General features: G+C 38.1%; 1 protein-coding gene across 1 annotated transcript in view; it reads left to right on the top strand.

Moving 5' to 3' along the window:
* ARAP2 (ArfGAP with RhoGAP domain, ankyrin repeat and PH domain 2) overlaps positions 1-13,275 on the top strand; it is a 187,846-nt gene that overhangs the window by 29,803 nt on the left and 144,768 nt on the right. Inside the window, exons 7-8 of the mRNA XM_052642100.1 lie at positions 4,169-4,222; positions 5,931-6,051. Coding sequence (XP_052498060.1) covers positions 4,169-4,222; positions 5,931-6,051 — 175 coding nt within the window. The remainder of the gene's footprint in view (positions 1-4,168; positions 4,223-5,930; positions 6,052-13,275) is intronic.

The following is a 13,275-nucleotide window of genomic DNA, read 5'->3' as shown; positions in this document are numbered from 1 at the left end:
CAAGTAATACACACTGCATGCTAAAACACAAAGGATAGTAGGAAGTTTAGAGAAGTGTTCATTGGTTTTACTTTGCAGGGATCACTATAAACCATCAAGTAGATTTAAACATACCTCTTTAATGTTTGCAGGATGATGAGATGAATATTTGTAAATGCTAGTTTTCTACCTTAGCTGCTGTTTTTAGTTTGCTTGTTGATTTGAATATCCAGGCAATTTCTGTCACGTAGGGTGGTTATAATGTACTCTCTGTACCTGATGCAATCTCACCCCTGGTTTTCTTCATCACCTGTGCCCTTCTCTGATTTGCTTGAAATGAGGAAGTAAACTATTCAGAAGTGAGGCAGGCTTCCCTGTCATCAGGCTTATTATCCCCTTCTGGGGGAGAGAATGTCTAGTATCTCTGACCAACCAGATTCATTCTATCCTTTAAAAGCTCATCTCAACTGCATTGAGGAGATGAGCACCTACCCACCTTGATGCAATAAAGATGATGCAGCCTTGGCTTGAAATCGAGATAAAAATTTTATGATAAAACAAATTATAGGGATTGCTATGGTGGTCCTGTGTTTTGGATTCCGTGCTCTCAATGCCAAGGGCCTGGGTTTGATCCATGGTTGGGGAGCTAAGATCCTAAGCCGTGTGGTATGGCCAAAATCTCTCTCCATATACATATGGATATGTATATGTGTATGTGTATATATTACAAATTCTTTTTTTTTAATATGCATTTATTCTATAAAATTTATTTTTCTTGCCTTCATTTTTCTTTTGCAACTTTCAACATAGGTTTTTTTTTTTAAAATTATTTATTATTTATTTATTTTTTTTAAATTTTAAAATCTTTAATTCTTACATGTGTTCCCAAACATGAACCCCCCTCCCACCGCCCTCCCCATAACATCTCTCTGGGTCATCCCCATGCACCAGCCCCAAGCATGCTGTATCCTGCGTCAGACATAGACTGGCGATTCAATTCTTACATGATAGTATGCATGATAGAATGCCATTCTCCCAAATCATCCCACCCTCTCCCTCTCCCTCTGAGTCTTAGCTTCACAATAAAATTTTTAAAAATGTTAAATTGTTTCCTGTGGCATTTTGTTCCTTTACTATTCAGATGATTGGTGTCATGTTGGCAAAAGAACCCTAAGACCACTAGATTAGCTGTTTCCTAAAAGGAGATGTGGTTTCTGTTGTGACCCTTCTGGCTGAAGGGCTGGATTGGTGGACTGGGAAGAGAGGACTGTAAGGCCAGTGGAAAGAGGGCACAGGTGGGGCCATAGCTGCCATCTCAGCTGGGTGTGGAGTTTTCATTGTCCTGAGCACCTGTGAGTTGGGTCTTTCAGTGTTCTTTTTTTTTAGGAATCTATCTTTTCGCTGTAGTGGCTGTTTGTTGCAGTGGGCTTTTTTTTTTAGGAATCTATCTTTTCACTGTAGTGGCTGTTTGTTGCACTGTGTGGGCTTCGCATTGTGGTGGCTTCTCATGTTGTGGAGCATCTCTAGGGCATGTGGGCTTCAGTAGTTGTGGCACTTGGGCTCACTAGTTGCGGCTCCAGGGCTCTTGAGCACAGGGTCACTAGTTGTGGCACATGAACTTAATTGCTCTGTGACATGTGAGGTCTTCCTGGGCCAGGGATCGAATCCGTGTCTCCTGCATTGCAGGCAGATTCTTCATCACTGAGCCGCCAGGGAAGCCCCTTCCAGTGTTTAAATATACACTGGAGGGGCATGTGGCCGGGCTTTCAGGAGGTAGTTTGCAGAGTTGCCTATTCCCTTAGTTTTCTTCTGCTTTTCTCAGTGCCACTCAATCATGTCCCAGCAAGGCCTTTGCAGTTGTATTACTGAAAATGGCATCATCCCAGCAGGTTTGATATCTTGTCACCTGCCAAGAGATCTGACTCACCCTCCTCTCACTCAGCTGTGGGCAGAATTGCCCTGTGGTCCTTTCATTGTCTGCAAGTGGTAGATAAATGACAAACTTGACCTAAATATCTGTGTGTTATAGGCTCCAGGGATGCTTTAGAATTTCTTTCCTCCAGGAAAATTTTACCCTCTGAAAAACGCAGTCATTTTGAGCCTGGTGTCATTGAGTTTTCTTTTTTTCCCCCTCTGTATTGTCTTTATCGTGTGCTGGAAGAGAAATGTAAAGTCACCTCTATAGTGTTAAAAAATTTCGAGATTGATCTTGATAATTCATAATAGTTATAAATGAGCCTTTAGAGAAACTGCAGCTTCCTAAAGTTCAAGTGACATAGTACTTTGCTTCTTAAGTACATTTTGATCACTTCTGGGGGAATCGTTTTTCTGTTACTCTTCCATAAGTACTGACCTGTTAAACAACATTATTGTAGATATGGGGGTGAGGAATTATGTTTTTAAGGAATTAAAAAAAATTATCTGAAGAGATTTAGTGGAAGGAAAATCTTTTAAAAATTCCTATGTGTTTCCCTACAATGCCGCTTGACTTTTCTCTACTGAAAAATTGGTTAATGGTAAAATTTTATTCAACAAATAGTTAATTATCCCATTAGAGGTATGTATTTTATAAACTCCTCTAATTCTTAGGCAAACTGCAACTTGAGAATGGACCACCTAGAAGTGATAAATGCTTTTGAATACTCTGAATTTTTCATTATCTGGTCTCAGCCAGTACAAACTTACAGTCAGATAGACCCTTCCACTGTTCCAAGGGTGCTGGGCCCCTTCATATCTCTCAGGCTGCCTGACAGTGGAGAGATAGTCTCTCCCTCCTATCAATTCCTAGAGCCCTTAGTAGTCCAGTACAGCTTGGTACCTGCCTGTATTTATTGAATTTTTCTTTGCTAAACCAGTCATGTCATGTCTGTCTGTGCAGGGACTTTTTTCAACAGTATCAGGGTACAGCTGTGAAAAACTTGGGCATATCTTTTCATGTAGTCTCACCTATATGGTTTTGCTCTTCCCTCTGAATCCATTAGACATTACAGTCCATGAAAGTCCTGTGCAAACTTCAAGGCCCATCTTGTTCATCTTCATGAATCTTTCCTTTATTCTCTCCAGTGATGGCATTTGAACAATAATATGCAGGAAAAGTGAGAAGGAACACTAGCTGAAAGTAGGGAAGCAAATCAGGAGAGTGTGAAGTAAATCAGGCATTAATTTATCAGATGTAGGCTATATAGGCCAGTGGAAGTATTAAAAAATAAATTTAGAAAAATACTAAAAATGAAATGTCAGAGTTTGTATAATTGTGATTGATTGGGCATAAGATTCATTCATTCAGAAAATATACAATACTGATTATGTGAAAGGTGATGAAGGAAATAGAACTATGATGCATAGTCAGTTTAGAAAGACTGTATTAATCAGATGATCACAAGTAAATATAAAGATCATCATTTAAATTAGAGTTAGTAATTGTTATAGAGGAAGAGCACAGGTTCTATTAAATTAAGGCTTTCTTCCTGGGTCAGGATGAAGGGCCTGAGAGAAAAGCCGAGTTGGAGGACTTTTTTCAGGAATATAAATTCCTTGGTGGCTCAGAGGTTAATGCGTCTGCCTGCAATGTGAGAGACCTGGGTTCGATCCCTGGGTCAGGAAGATCCCCTGGAGAAGGAAATGGCAACCCACTCCAGTATTCTTGCCTGGAGAATCCCATGGACGGAGGAGCTTGGTGGGCTACAGTCCACGGGGCCGCAAAGAGTCAGACACGACTGAGCGACTTCACTTTCATATGCTGAAACAGGAAAAGAAATGGAAGCAGTAAGTATGTGAAGATTCCTGTGTAAAGTGGTGCCTTGCAGAACAGAGTGTGCGGTGTCACTGGATTGAGCAGAACCATGATGTGTCAAGGAGCTTCAAGAAGGCTCATGTCACTAGAAAGAATCAGGAAGTGGCGGGGAGCAAGTTGACATTATAGCTGTAGGGCAGCAGAAGAGCAGCCCAAGTCAAAGGCTATTCTGTTGAAGACTGACCAAGAAGTAATATCTTAATAGACCATTATAGATGAAGATAATTCAGTTTTAGAGTTTGAGGTGCTTATGGGACAGTTAGAGGTACCATGGATGATGCAAAAATATGGTGGTGGAATGGATAGAAATAGACAAGAAATAGAGGAAGAGAGATTTTAGAATTCTCCTCATAAAACTGGTAGTTGAAATAGTAAGAAGGGATTTTTTTCCCTTAGGAAGAGAAGCTAAAACCCCCAAAATGGAAAATAAGGAGAAGAAAAAGTTATTCTGTAAGTACTTATTCCTTGACATCCCTCTCCTTTTTCTAGGAAGTTACCTCCTCATATTCCTAAATCATAGTTCAAATACCTTCCTTGATTTTGGCTACTTGAGAGTACAAAGGAACATCTTCAAGGCATTATTATTGCAGATGGCATTAAAGATGATTAGGGTTTTGATGGATACATGAAGTCAAGGATCGGGGATAGAGGAAGACAGCAAAGAGGAAACTGTCAAATAACTAAGAGGGAATACCAGGAGAATATAGTGTATGTCCTCAACTGGCAGAGGAGAAACCTCCCAGTAGACCCGCCTTACTGCTCACAGCCCCTGTCTTTTACTCATCTGATATGTATGGCTGGAGTTCGCTGCTGGGAGGAATATGAACATGACGCTTGTGCTTTGCATGGAGTGACTTAGTACGTTTTTTGCCTAACCAGTTGTTTCAGATCCTTGGGACTTGACCCAAAAGTAATGATTCCATGGATGCTGGAAGGGAATTGTAGAAGGAACCTTATTAAGCTCTCTTGACACCCAAGATATTTTGTAATGTGACCTTAATTTATATTTTCAGCCTCATCTATGTCCAGCTTCTTTTGATACTCAACACCTTTCATAATGTGGCCTTGATGGATGTTTTCTACTTCATCTCTTTTGATTCTACACTGCAGATCCTCTTACTTCTCTACTCGACACCTCTATTACTCAATCTTTGCAGCCGGGATCCGCCACCGCACCCCCCCCCCCCAACCCCCACCACCTCCTCACTTATCTATTTAGTTAACTTAAGGTTTCTTAAAGTCAGGTTCAGATGTCACTATTTCTGTGAAAATATGTCTGCTTTTTTGTAAGTAGAACTGAAAATTCTCATCTTTGTACTCTTTATTTCCCACAGTTTTTACTCACTTTTAAACTTGTCTCTCAGGTTAGTTTGTTTTTCTTTTGGCAGCTATTTGAATGTGAATGGAAAAGTACTCCTTGAATTTTTCTTTCCAACACAGGGCCCAGTCAATATTACATTGTTGGGAAGTAGTTGAAATTGTGGGATGATTATTATGCCAAATGGTTTAGGATGGTCCAGGAAAGCACAGACTGAGAAAGTCATTGAGAGTCTTAGGAATGACCTTCAAAATTGTAATGTGTATATACCTATTGCAAACAGCTGAATCCGTATCTTTTTATTCTTTAGCCCCTGGAGACTAAAAAGTGATGCAGTGTGAGATTAAGCTCTTCATCATCAGAGCATTGAATAATAGGGTTAATTGATAGAATCCAGTAGTCTGGTTTCGTAGATAATATTCTTGCTTACAGTGTGTAGCAAGTGGTTTTGAAATGGTGCAGTTACAGTACCTGTAATGGCCAGCAGATGCCTGCAAACACCATAAAATCATTTTGACCAGACTTTTCAAAGAGCATACTGCTGTTTTTCAGAACGATGTATTGCTATTCTAGAATGGTTGTTTGTAATGTGATTCATTGCCTAATTGCAGATGAAGAGAAAATTGAAAAGACATCTCACTTGGAAGAGACACTTAATATTTTCCTTTCTGGGGTATTAAGTGTATATGAGGATATATGCTGTTTGTATGTGATTTTTAAAAATTTAGATTGAGATTATGAAAGAGCAGCACTTATAAATACCATGCCATTCTATTTTTGATCAAGGGAATCTTATCTTAATGTGTCTTCTCTGTGTATCTTTTCCTCTACCCAATACAGGAGAAGTATTCAAAAGGAATTATTCCCCTTTCTGCTATATCTACGGTACGAGTTCAAGGAGACAACAAATTTGAAGTTGTTACAACACAAAGAACTTTTGTTTTTAGAGTAGAAAAAGAAGGTAAGAGTCTTTTTTATCCTTATAAAAATGTTCACATGAATTTCTTCCCAGTCAGAAATTTAATGAACAAGCTAGAAATGGCAGGCAATCTTTAAATATGTTGTTTTTAAATAATTAACATTGTCTATTAGTTTTTGAAGGCTATAATATCAAAACATAAACAAGATGACAAGTCAGTGTTGTTTGTTCACTGTTCTTTCATGCAACAAATATTTAGGGTAGATCTACTGAGTGCCAAGCACTCTTCTAAATTTGGGGTATATAGCAATGAAAAAAGTAGACAAAAATCTCTGCTTTTATGGAGCTAACTTTTAGCTGTTGATAATGCAAAGTAGTTATTTAAGGTGGAAAACAACAATTGAAAGATTGGTTTTATAAACTTTATCTGTGGCTGATTTTAACTGAACATGTAGGAATAGTAACCATTCTAATGCAGATTTTGGAGCATCTTTTCTATTCCTTGAGTTCCCCCCCCGCCACCGTGTATCATCCTATGGGTCAGTTAATGGCTAAAATTGATCTAAAAATGACATGGGGTTTGTGGATGGAGTCTTTCCTTTTTTGGAAGGGTGCAGGAGAGGTAGAAATAGGGGAGTTAAAAGTTCTCTGTTCTAACTTTGACTGTCAATATATCAGTACAATAAACCTCACTGCTCTTAAATAATATAGATAAGGCCATCTTCATTACCTAAAGCATTAGATTTTAAAGCCTTTTTTCATTTTAATGTAGATAATAACTTGATTTTTAAAAGTACTTCTTGGTACTTAACTATTTGAATATTGGTGACCTGGAAAAATTACTGAATATGTGGTATTTGCTAAAAGCTTCATTTTCAAAATAGTCTTATGAGGTTCGTAGGTATTACAGTTAGTATCCTATTTTATACATAAAGAACAATACTAGCTATTATGGGACAATATTTGTCTTTTATAAATTGCTAGATTCCTTGAACATATGTCAATGCATGGCATATAGAATACATTCAGTAAATATTATATGTCACTGAAAAGCTTCCATTATTACTTTAGATATTCAGTAAATGGATATGTCCCAATGCTGTTCACACTGGAACCACATTTTTTCAGACCGTGAGTCACTCACTTCCATTTATGAGATCAACTTAGTGGTTTCAGATGGTGTCCCCCAAAGCCCCCCAAACAAAAACCAAACAAACATAGAATAAGGAATATCAAAGTGCAGTGCCTACAGCAAGGGTATCATACTGTGAAACATACGTGAATATATGTATCATACTGTGTATTGTAAATAATGCCCAGGTGTAACATAAAAGTGTTTCTCACTTGACTTGATCTTTAAAAAAAAAGTCACGAACTATCGCCTGGAGTCAAGGTTGGCAAGCTGGCCTGTAACCTAAATCTGGCCCACTGCTTGTATTTGTAAATACTATCTTTCTAGTCCCCAGACTGGAGAAGGCAATGGCAACTCACTCCAACGTTCTTGCCTGGAGAATCCCAGGGATGGGGGAGCCTGGTGAGCTGCTGTATATGGGGTCGCACGGAGTCGGACACGACTGAAGCGACTTAGCAGTAGCAGCAGCAGTCCCCGGACACTTCAATTCATTTACATGTTGCTTGCCTTATGGCTCCTTCTGTGCTGCAGTGGCAGCGTTGAGTAATTGCTGTAAACTGGCCAGGAAAGCCTAGGAAATTTACTCTCTGACCCTTTACAGAAAGTTTGCCAACCCCTGTCCTAGAGTATTTGAGACAGACATATGTATTGTGACTCATTGCCTGAAATTCAGAAAGTCTTATACAGTTGTGATACTCAATATGAGAAATATATTTGGTATCACAGTTTCTCTGTTTCTGTATTTTCTTAAAACACACGACATTGCTCCTGTCAACTGGCTATCAGAATGGTCTGTCCTTATGTTCTGGCCTCCACTGGCCGAGCTAAATGCTTATTTCTTTGAGGTGCTTATCCTCTTCCCCTTGGCTTCTCGTAGTAAAATTCACATATGCCACAGAGTCTGCATTTTAAGATAGATGTACTAAATAAAGCTTCAACTTGTGTGAAAATCTGTTTAGCCATATTTACTTGTGGCAGTTAAAAATTAAACAGACACATTTTATTGAAATAAAATGTATCAATCCACACATGTTTAAAAGTTACATGTTTACAATGGACCAATAAATCCCTCTGTGGTATGGAGTTCATCTTTATGATGTAAGCTTAGTATAAGAATTTCATCAACTTTAGTATGAATTTTTGTGTGTTGAATACGACTTAGGTCTTTTAAGACTTAGGTCTTTAATTTTTAAAACCATGAAAATACTGCTTCAGTGAAAACAGACTATCCACATAGAATTACTATGTTATTTTCATTAAAAGTTGTTTTTACATAGTAACAGCTCACATTTTAAAAAGATAAGTGTAGATATATATATATATTATATAAATGGCACATGTGTCTGTATATTTACTAGGGAACCTTCAGCAAGATGCTGAATGTGCTTTTATTAAGTGTTTGTCTTTTTGTCCTCCTTCCATGTATACAAATGCTTGATTATTTTTTATTTGGTGGAAAATGAGAAATCAATCATAGTTGCTTATGAAAAACTTTGCTTCAGTCTTATTAAGAAGCAAAATCAAAGTTTAGGACAGAAAGGGGCAGTAGTTTGACATCTAACAGAGATGAATTCTTTATTTTTGGTGAAAAGATTCTGAGTGACCTATATACACAGCTCCCTTTATCTCCCCTGAAACCTGTGTCACGATTTCTAAACTCCCACGTCACCCACTGGCATTGCCAAGAGAAGATTACAATTTGGCAGCTTTTCCCCACAGATTTTCTGAGGTTTCAATTCCCCTGGGTTTCCTAGTGAAGTGTTATTTTCTTAGCTGCAAGTTAATTTTATTGAAATTATAACATCTGGAATTCTCTTCCTCAACCTAGAAAATTTAGTCTGATTCCTTTCCTCCTCAAGCGGAACTGCTGGAATTGCTCAGAGGATTGTAACAGCTAATGATCCTTCAGTTAATATGTATTCCCTTGACACCTGTGGTAACACAGGTGTTGTGTTACTTTAAGAAACTGGTGATATTTTCAGTGGGTAGTTCTTATAATTAGAAGAAAGCTTAAGAATTCTGAGTGGTCCAAAAATAAACTCAAAACGGCTTAAAGACTTAAACATAAGACATGACACCATAAAACTTCTAGAGGAGAACATCAGCAAACCTTTCTCAGACATAAATCATGCCTGTGTTTTCTTAGGTTAGTTTCTCAAGGAAATAGAGATAAAAATAAACAAATAAAAGCAAAAATAAAGATAAAAGCAAAAATAAACAAATGGAATCTAATCCAATTTACAGGCTTTTGCATAGTATAGGAAACCATTAAAAAAAAAAAACTATAAATGGGAGAAAGTATTTGCAAATAATCTGACTGACAAAGGCTCAATCTCCAAAATACACAAACAGCTCATACAACTTAACAACAAAAAACCCACTCAAAAAATGAGCAGAAGACCTTAATAGACATTTCTCCAGAGAAAACATACAGATGGCCAGGAGGCACATGAAAAGATGTTCAACATCACTAACTATTAGAGAAATGCAAATCAAAACTACTTTGAGACACCACCTCACACCCATCGGAAGAGCCATCGTTAAAAACTCTACAAATAACAAATGCTGGAGAGGATGTGGAGAAAAGGGAACCCTTCTACATTGTTGGTGGGAATGTACATTGGTGCAGCCACTATGGAAAGCAATACAGAAGTTCCTCAGAAATCTAGAACTACCATATGACCCAGCAGCCCCACTTCTGGGAATATACCTGGACAAATCCATATTTCAAACAGATACATGCATCTCAGTGTTCATAGCAGCACTAGTCAGAATAGTCAAAGCATGGAAACAACCTAAATGTCTCTCAACAGATGAGTGGGTAAAGAAGATGCGGTGCACACATACAGTAGAATACAACTCAGCCATAAAAAAGAATGAAATGATGCCATTTGCAGCAACATGGATGCAACTTGAAACTATCATACTAAGTGACAAAAGTCAGAACGACAAAGACAAATACAATATGTCGCTTATATGTGGAATCTAAAATATGGTGCAAATGAACTTGTCTATAAAACATAAGTAGACTCAGATGTAGAGATCAGACTTGTGGTTGCTAAGGGGTAGAGAGAGTGAGGAGTAGACTGGGAGTTTGGGGTTATTAGATGCCGACTATTACATTTAGAATGGATAAACAATAAAGTCGTATATAGCACAGGGAGCTATTTCCAGTCTCCTGGGATAGACTGTAGCAGAAAAGAATATTTTAAAAAATGAATGTGTATATATCTATAACTGAATCATTTTGTTATATGGCAGAAATTGGCACAACGTTGTAAATCAACTATACTTCAATTAAAAAAAAAAAATTGAGTAGTCATTCCGTTTCAAGGACCATTTTTGGTACTGCCCCTTAATTGCAGATTCCATGTTTTGTGTCCACCTTAATTCTGTTTCTGTACAGCATCATACAGCCCTCTAGTGGCAGCTGTGAAACTGCAAAACTAATTTTTTTTTTTTTTTTTTTAAAGAACACTTGGGAATTTGGGATGAGAAGCATATAAATTTTCTTTACCTGTTTTGGGCAAACAGACTTACCTGTTTTGAAATCTCCCTTGTTTTCAGAAGCAAGGCATGGAGCATTTGTCATCTGGAGGAAGAACTAGAGGAGTGAAAGTTCTCTTTGGTGTACTTTGATTGCCGGTCATAACATAATAGACCTCAAACTTTGGGATCACTGTCGAACCTTTCCCTACCCTATTTGCATCCAGGCCAGACTGGGCAAATCTTACCAGTTTGCGTTTGGAAATATGCCTGGGTTCTAACCAGTTCTCGGCACCTCCACCATTCTCGCTCTCCCACAAACCACCTTTTTGTGGGATGACTGTCATAACCTCCCACGATCAACAGCAGCCATATTTTCATTATGGTTGTCCGATCCTCCAGCAAGAAAATCAGGCCCTGTCTCCCACTTCAGATGCTCTGTTGTCTTTCTAGCTCACCGAGAGTGAAGTCGCTGTGAGGTCCAGAAGCCCATGCAGGGTCTGTCCTGTCTTTGATTTGTCCGTGCTCACCCTCATGCACCATGCTGCAACTACAGGGGCCTCTTGGCCTGTGAACATGACAAACCTACGGTTGCCTTGGCACTTGCTGCTTTCTGTGTCCTGGAACGTTCTTTCTCCAGTCATCCTCCCCCTTGCCTTTAGGCTTTTGCAAAATCATCGCCTTCTTCCTGAGCTTTTTTCTGTCATCCTACATAGAATAGTACTTTCTGTGCCCTTCTTCCTGTGCTGTATTTTATCCCATTGCATTGTCAGTGTGTCATATATATCTGTGTTTTATTGCCTGCCTTCTTTCACAAGAATGTAAACTTCTGGAGAGTAAGGCCAGGATCTGTCTTGTTCACTGCTTCATTCCTGGTATTCAGAATAGGGCTTAGAACATAGCTGGAACTAAGTGGACATGCATATGAATGAATCATTACCGTTAAGAATAACCATAGTGTGTAATAATTCTTTCTCTAATATTGATCATGGGTTACACTGAGGAATCTTTAGTTAGATTATATCAAAACTTAAGAGTACATATGAATTTTGTTCGATTCTTTTATTCATGTTTTACATGGCCCTTGTGTGGCAATCCCTCATGTAATCAGTCCTATTTTGCTAATGAATGTGTCTACTGCTAAATCCAGTAGAGTTTAGAGGATGCTAAGTATCCTCTGTTGATTTTTTTTAACCTTTTTTTTGTGTACTTTGAGTTGACATTCCAGAAAACCTTAACTAGCTTGAGGTTTGAGGGGATCGCTTATGGTTTTTATTTACATTCTAGCATAATCACAAGAAAGTGGCAATTTTGTTTTCTGTGTCCTTTTTTTTTTTTCCTTTTTCCAACCTAAAATGCTCTATTCGGAGTGAAGCCATGTCCCAGTCAGAGCATATTCTCAGAGGGAATGATGCTTAGCACATGCTAATAAGATCAAGATAGACACTCAATAAACATTTGTTTTTAGAAAGAATAAAAGTACCTTAGGTTGAATAGTAGGCAGAATGCAGCACAGTATACAGCTTTGCCTGTGCCCAAAGGGAAATTATTATTTGTTTTGGGATGCTGTGACTTGTCAAAGCATATTCCCCATGTCCAAGTGTGCACACTTTGCAAATACCAATGACACTTGTAATCTCTTTTATTGTGTTTGAATTGCCTGTCTCACTGTTTATCTCCTTTGGCATGGGTTATTAAGTATAAACTGCACATTAGTATTCAGTCCTGTTCTTCATGATTGTTACTTCCTATTAGCAAGTGAGAACCTCAGTAGCTAGAGAATTCTTCTAGGCTATAAGGGCACCATTTGTTGAGATGGAGTCATACTATACTTAAGACTAACAGTTAATGCAGTTGCCAATTTCAAATTATTTCCTGATAAACTGAGATATCCGCTAATAGTAGTCTGAAAACCAAAATCACTTTGGCCCAGTTCGTTAAATTATGGCCTACATTTCAAAGTCAATGATTTGTGTGGATTAGCATAAATAAATAAACAGAAAACATTATATACCATTTACTTGGCAGGAATATCTGTGTGTACTTAATGATCACAAATAATCACCAAGTGGAAAGTTTGTTGCTGTTACTGAAAATGTAACACATTATCCCAGAGCAGTCTATCTGTGCAGATGTAAAATGTAGAATAGGGCTTCTCAAGTGGCTCAGTGCTGAAGAATCCTCCTGCCAGTGTAGGAGATGTGGGTTCGATCCCTGGGTTGGGAAGATCCCCTGGAGAAGAAAATGGCAACCCACTCCAGTATTCTTGCTTGGGAAATCCCATAAACAGAGGAGCCTGTTGGGCTACATTCCATGGGGTCCCAAAATGTCAGGCACAATTTAGTGACTAAACAATAACAAAATGTATTGGCTTAGTTTCCTGAATATTTTCATGTCTTTTACTTAATAATGATGCTGGAGAAACTTGAGTCCTGATACATAGGAATAAGCACTGTTATTTGGGGATTATGTAATACCTACAATAAAATATCATTAAATGAGTTTTTAATAAATACTTTGGCCTTGGTCATTAAAGACACAACTAAATAGCTTTGGTAGTTTTGAAGGTGAGCAAGAATGAAGATACTTTAAAAATTAAGACATGTATTACAAAATAACTGGGGATCCATGTTGAAATGTAAGTAAGT

The sequence above is a fragment of the Budorcas taxicolor genome, chromosome 6, assembly GCF_023091745.1.
Source record: "Budorcas taxicolor isolate Tak-1 chromosome 6, Takin1.1, whole genome shotgun sequence".
Lineage (NCBI taxonomy): Eukaryota > Metazoa > Chordata > Mammalia > Artiodactyla > Bovidae > Budorcas > Budorcas taxicolor.
The sequence above is the reverse complement of the archived record's forward strand: the minus strand, read 5'-3'. Positions and strand labels throughout refer to the sequence as shown.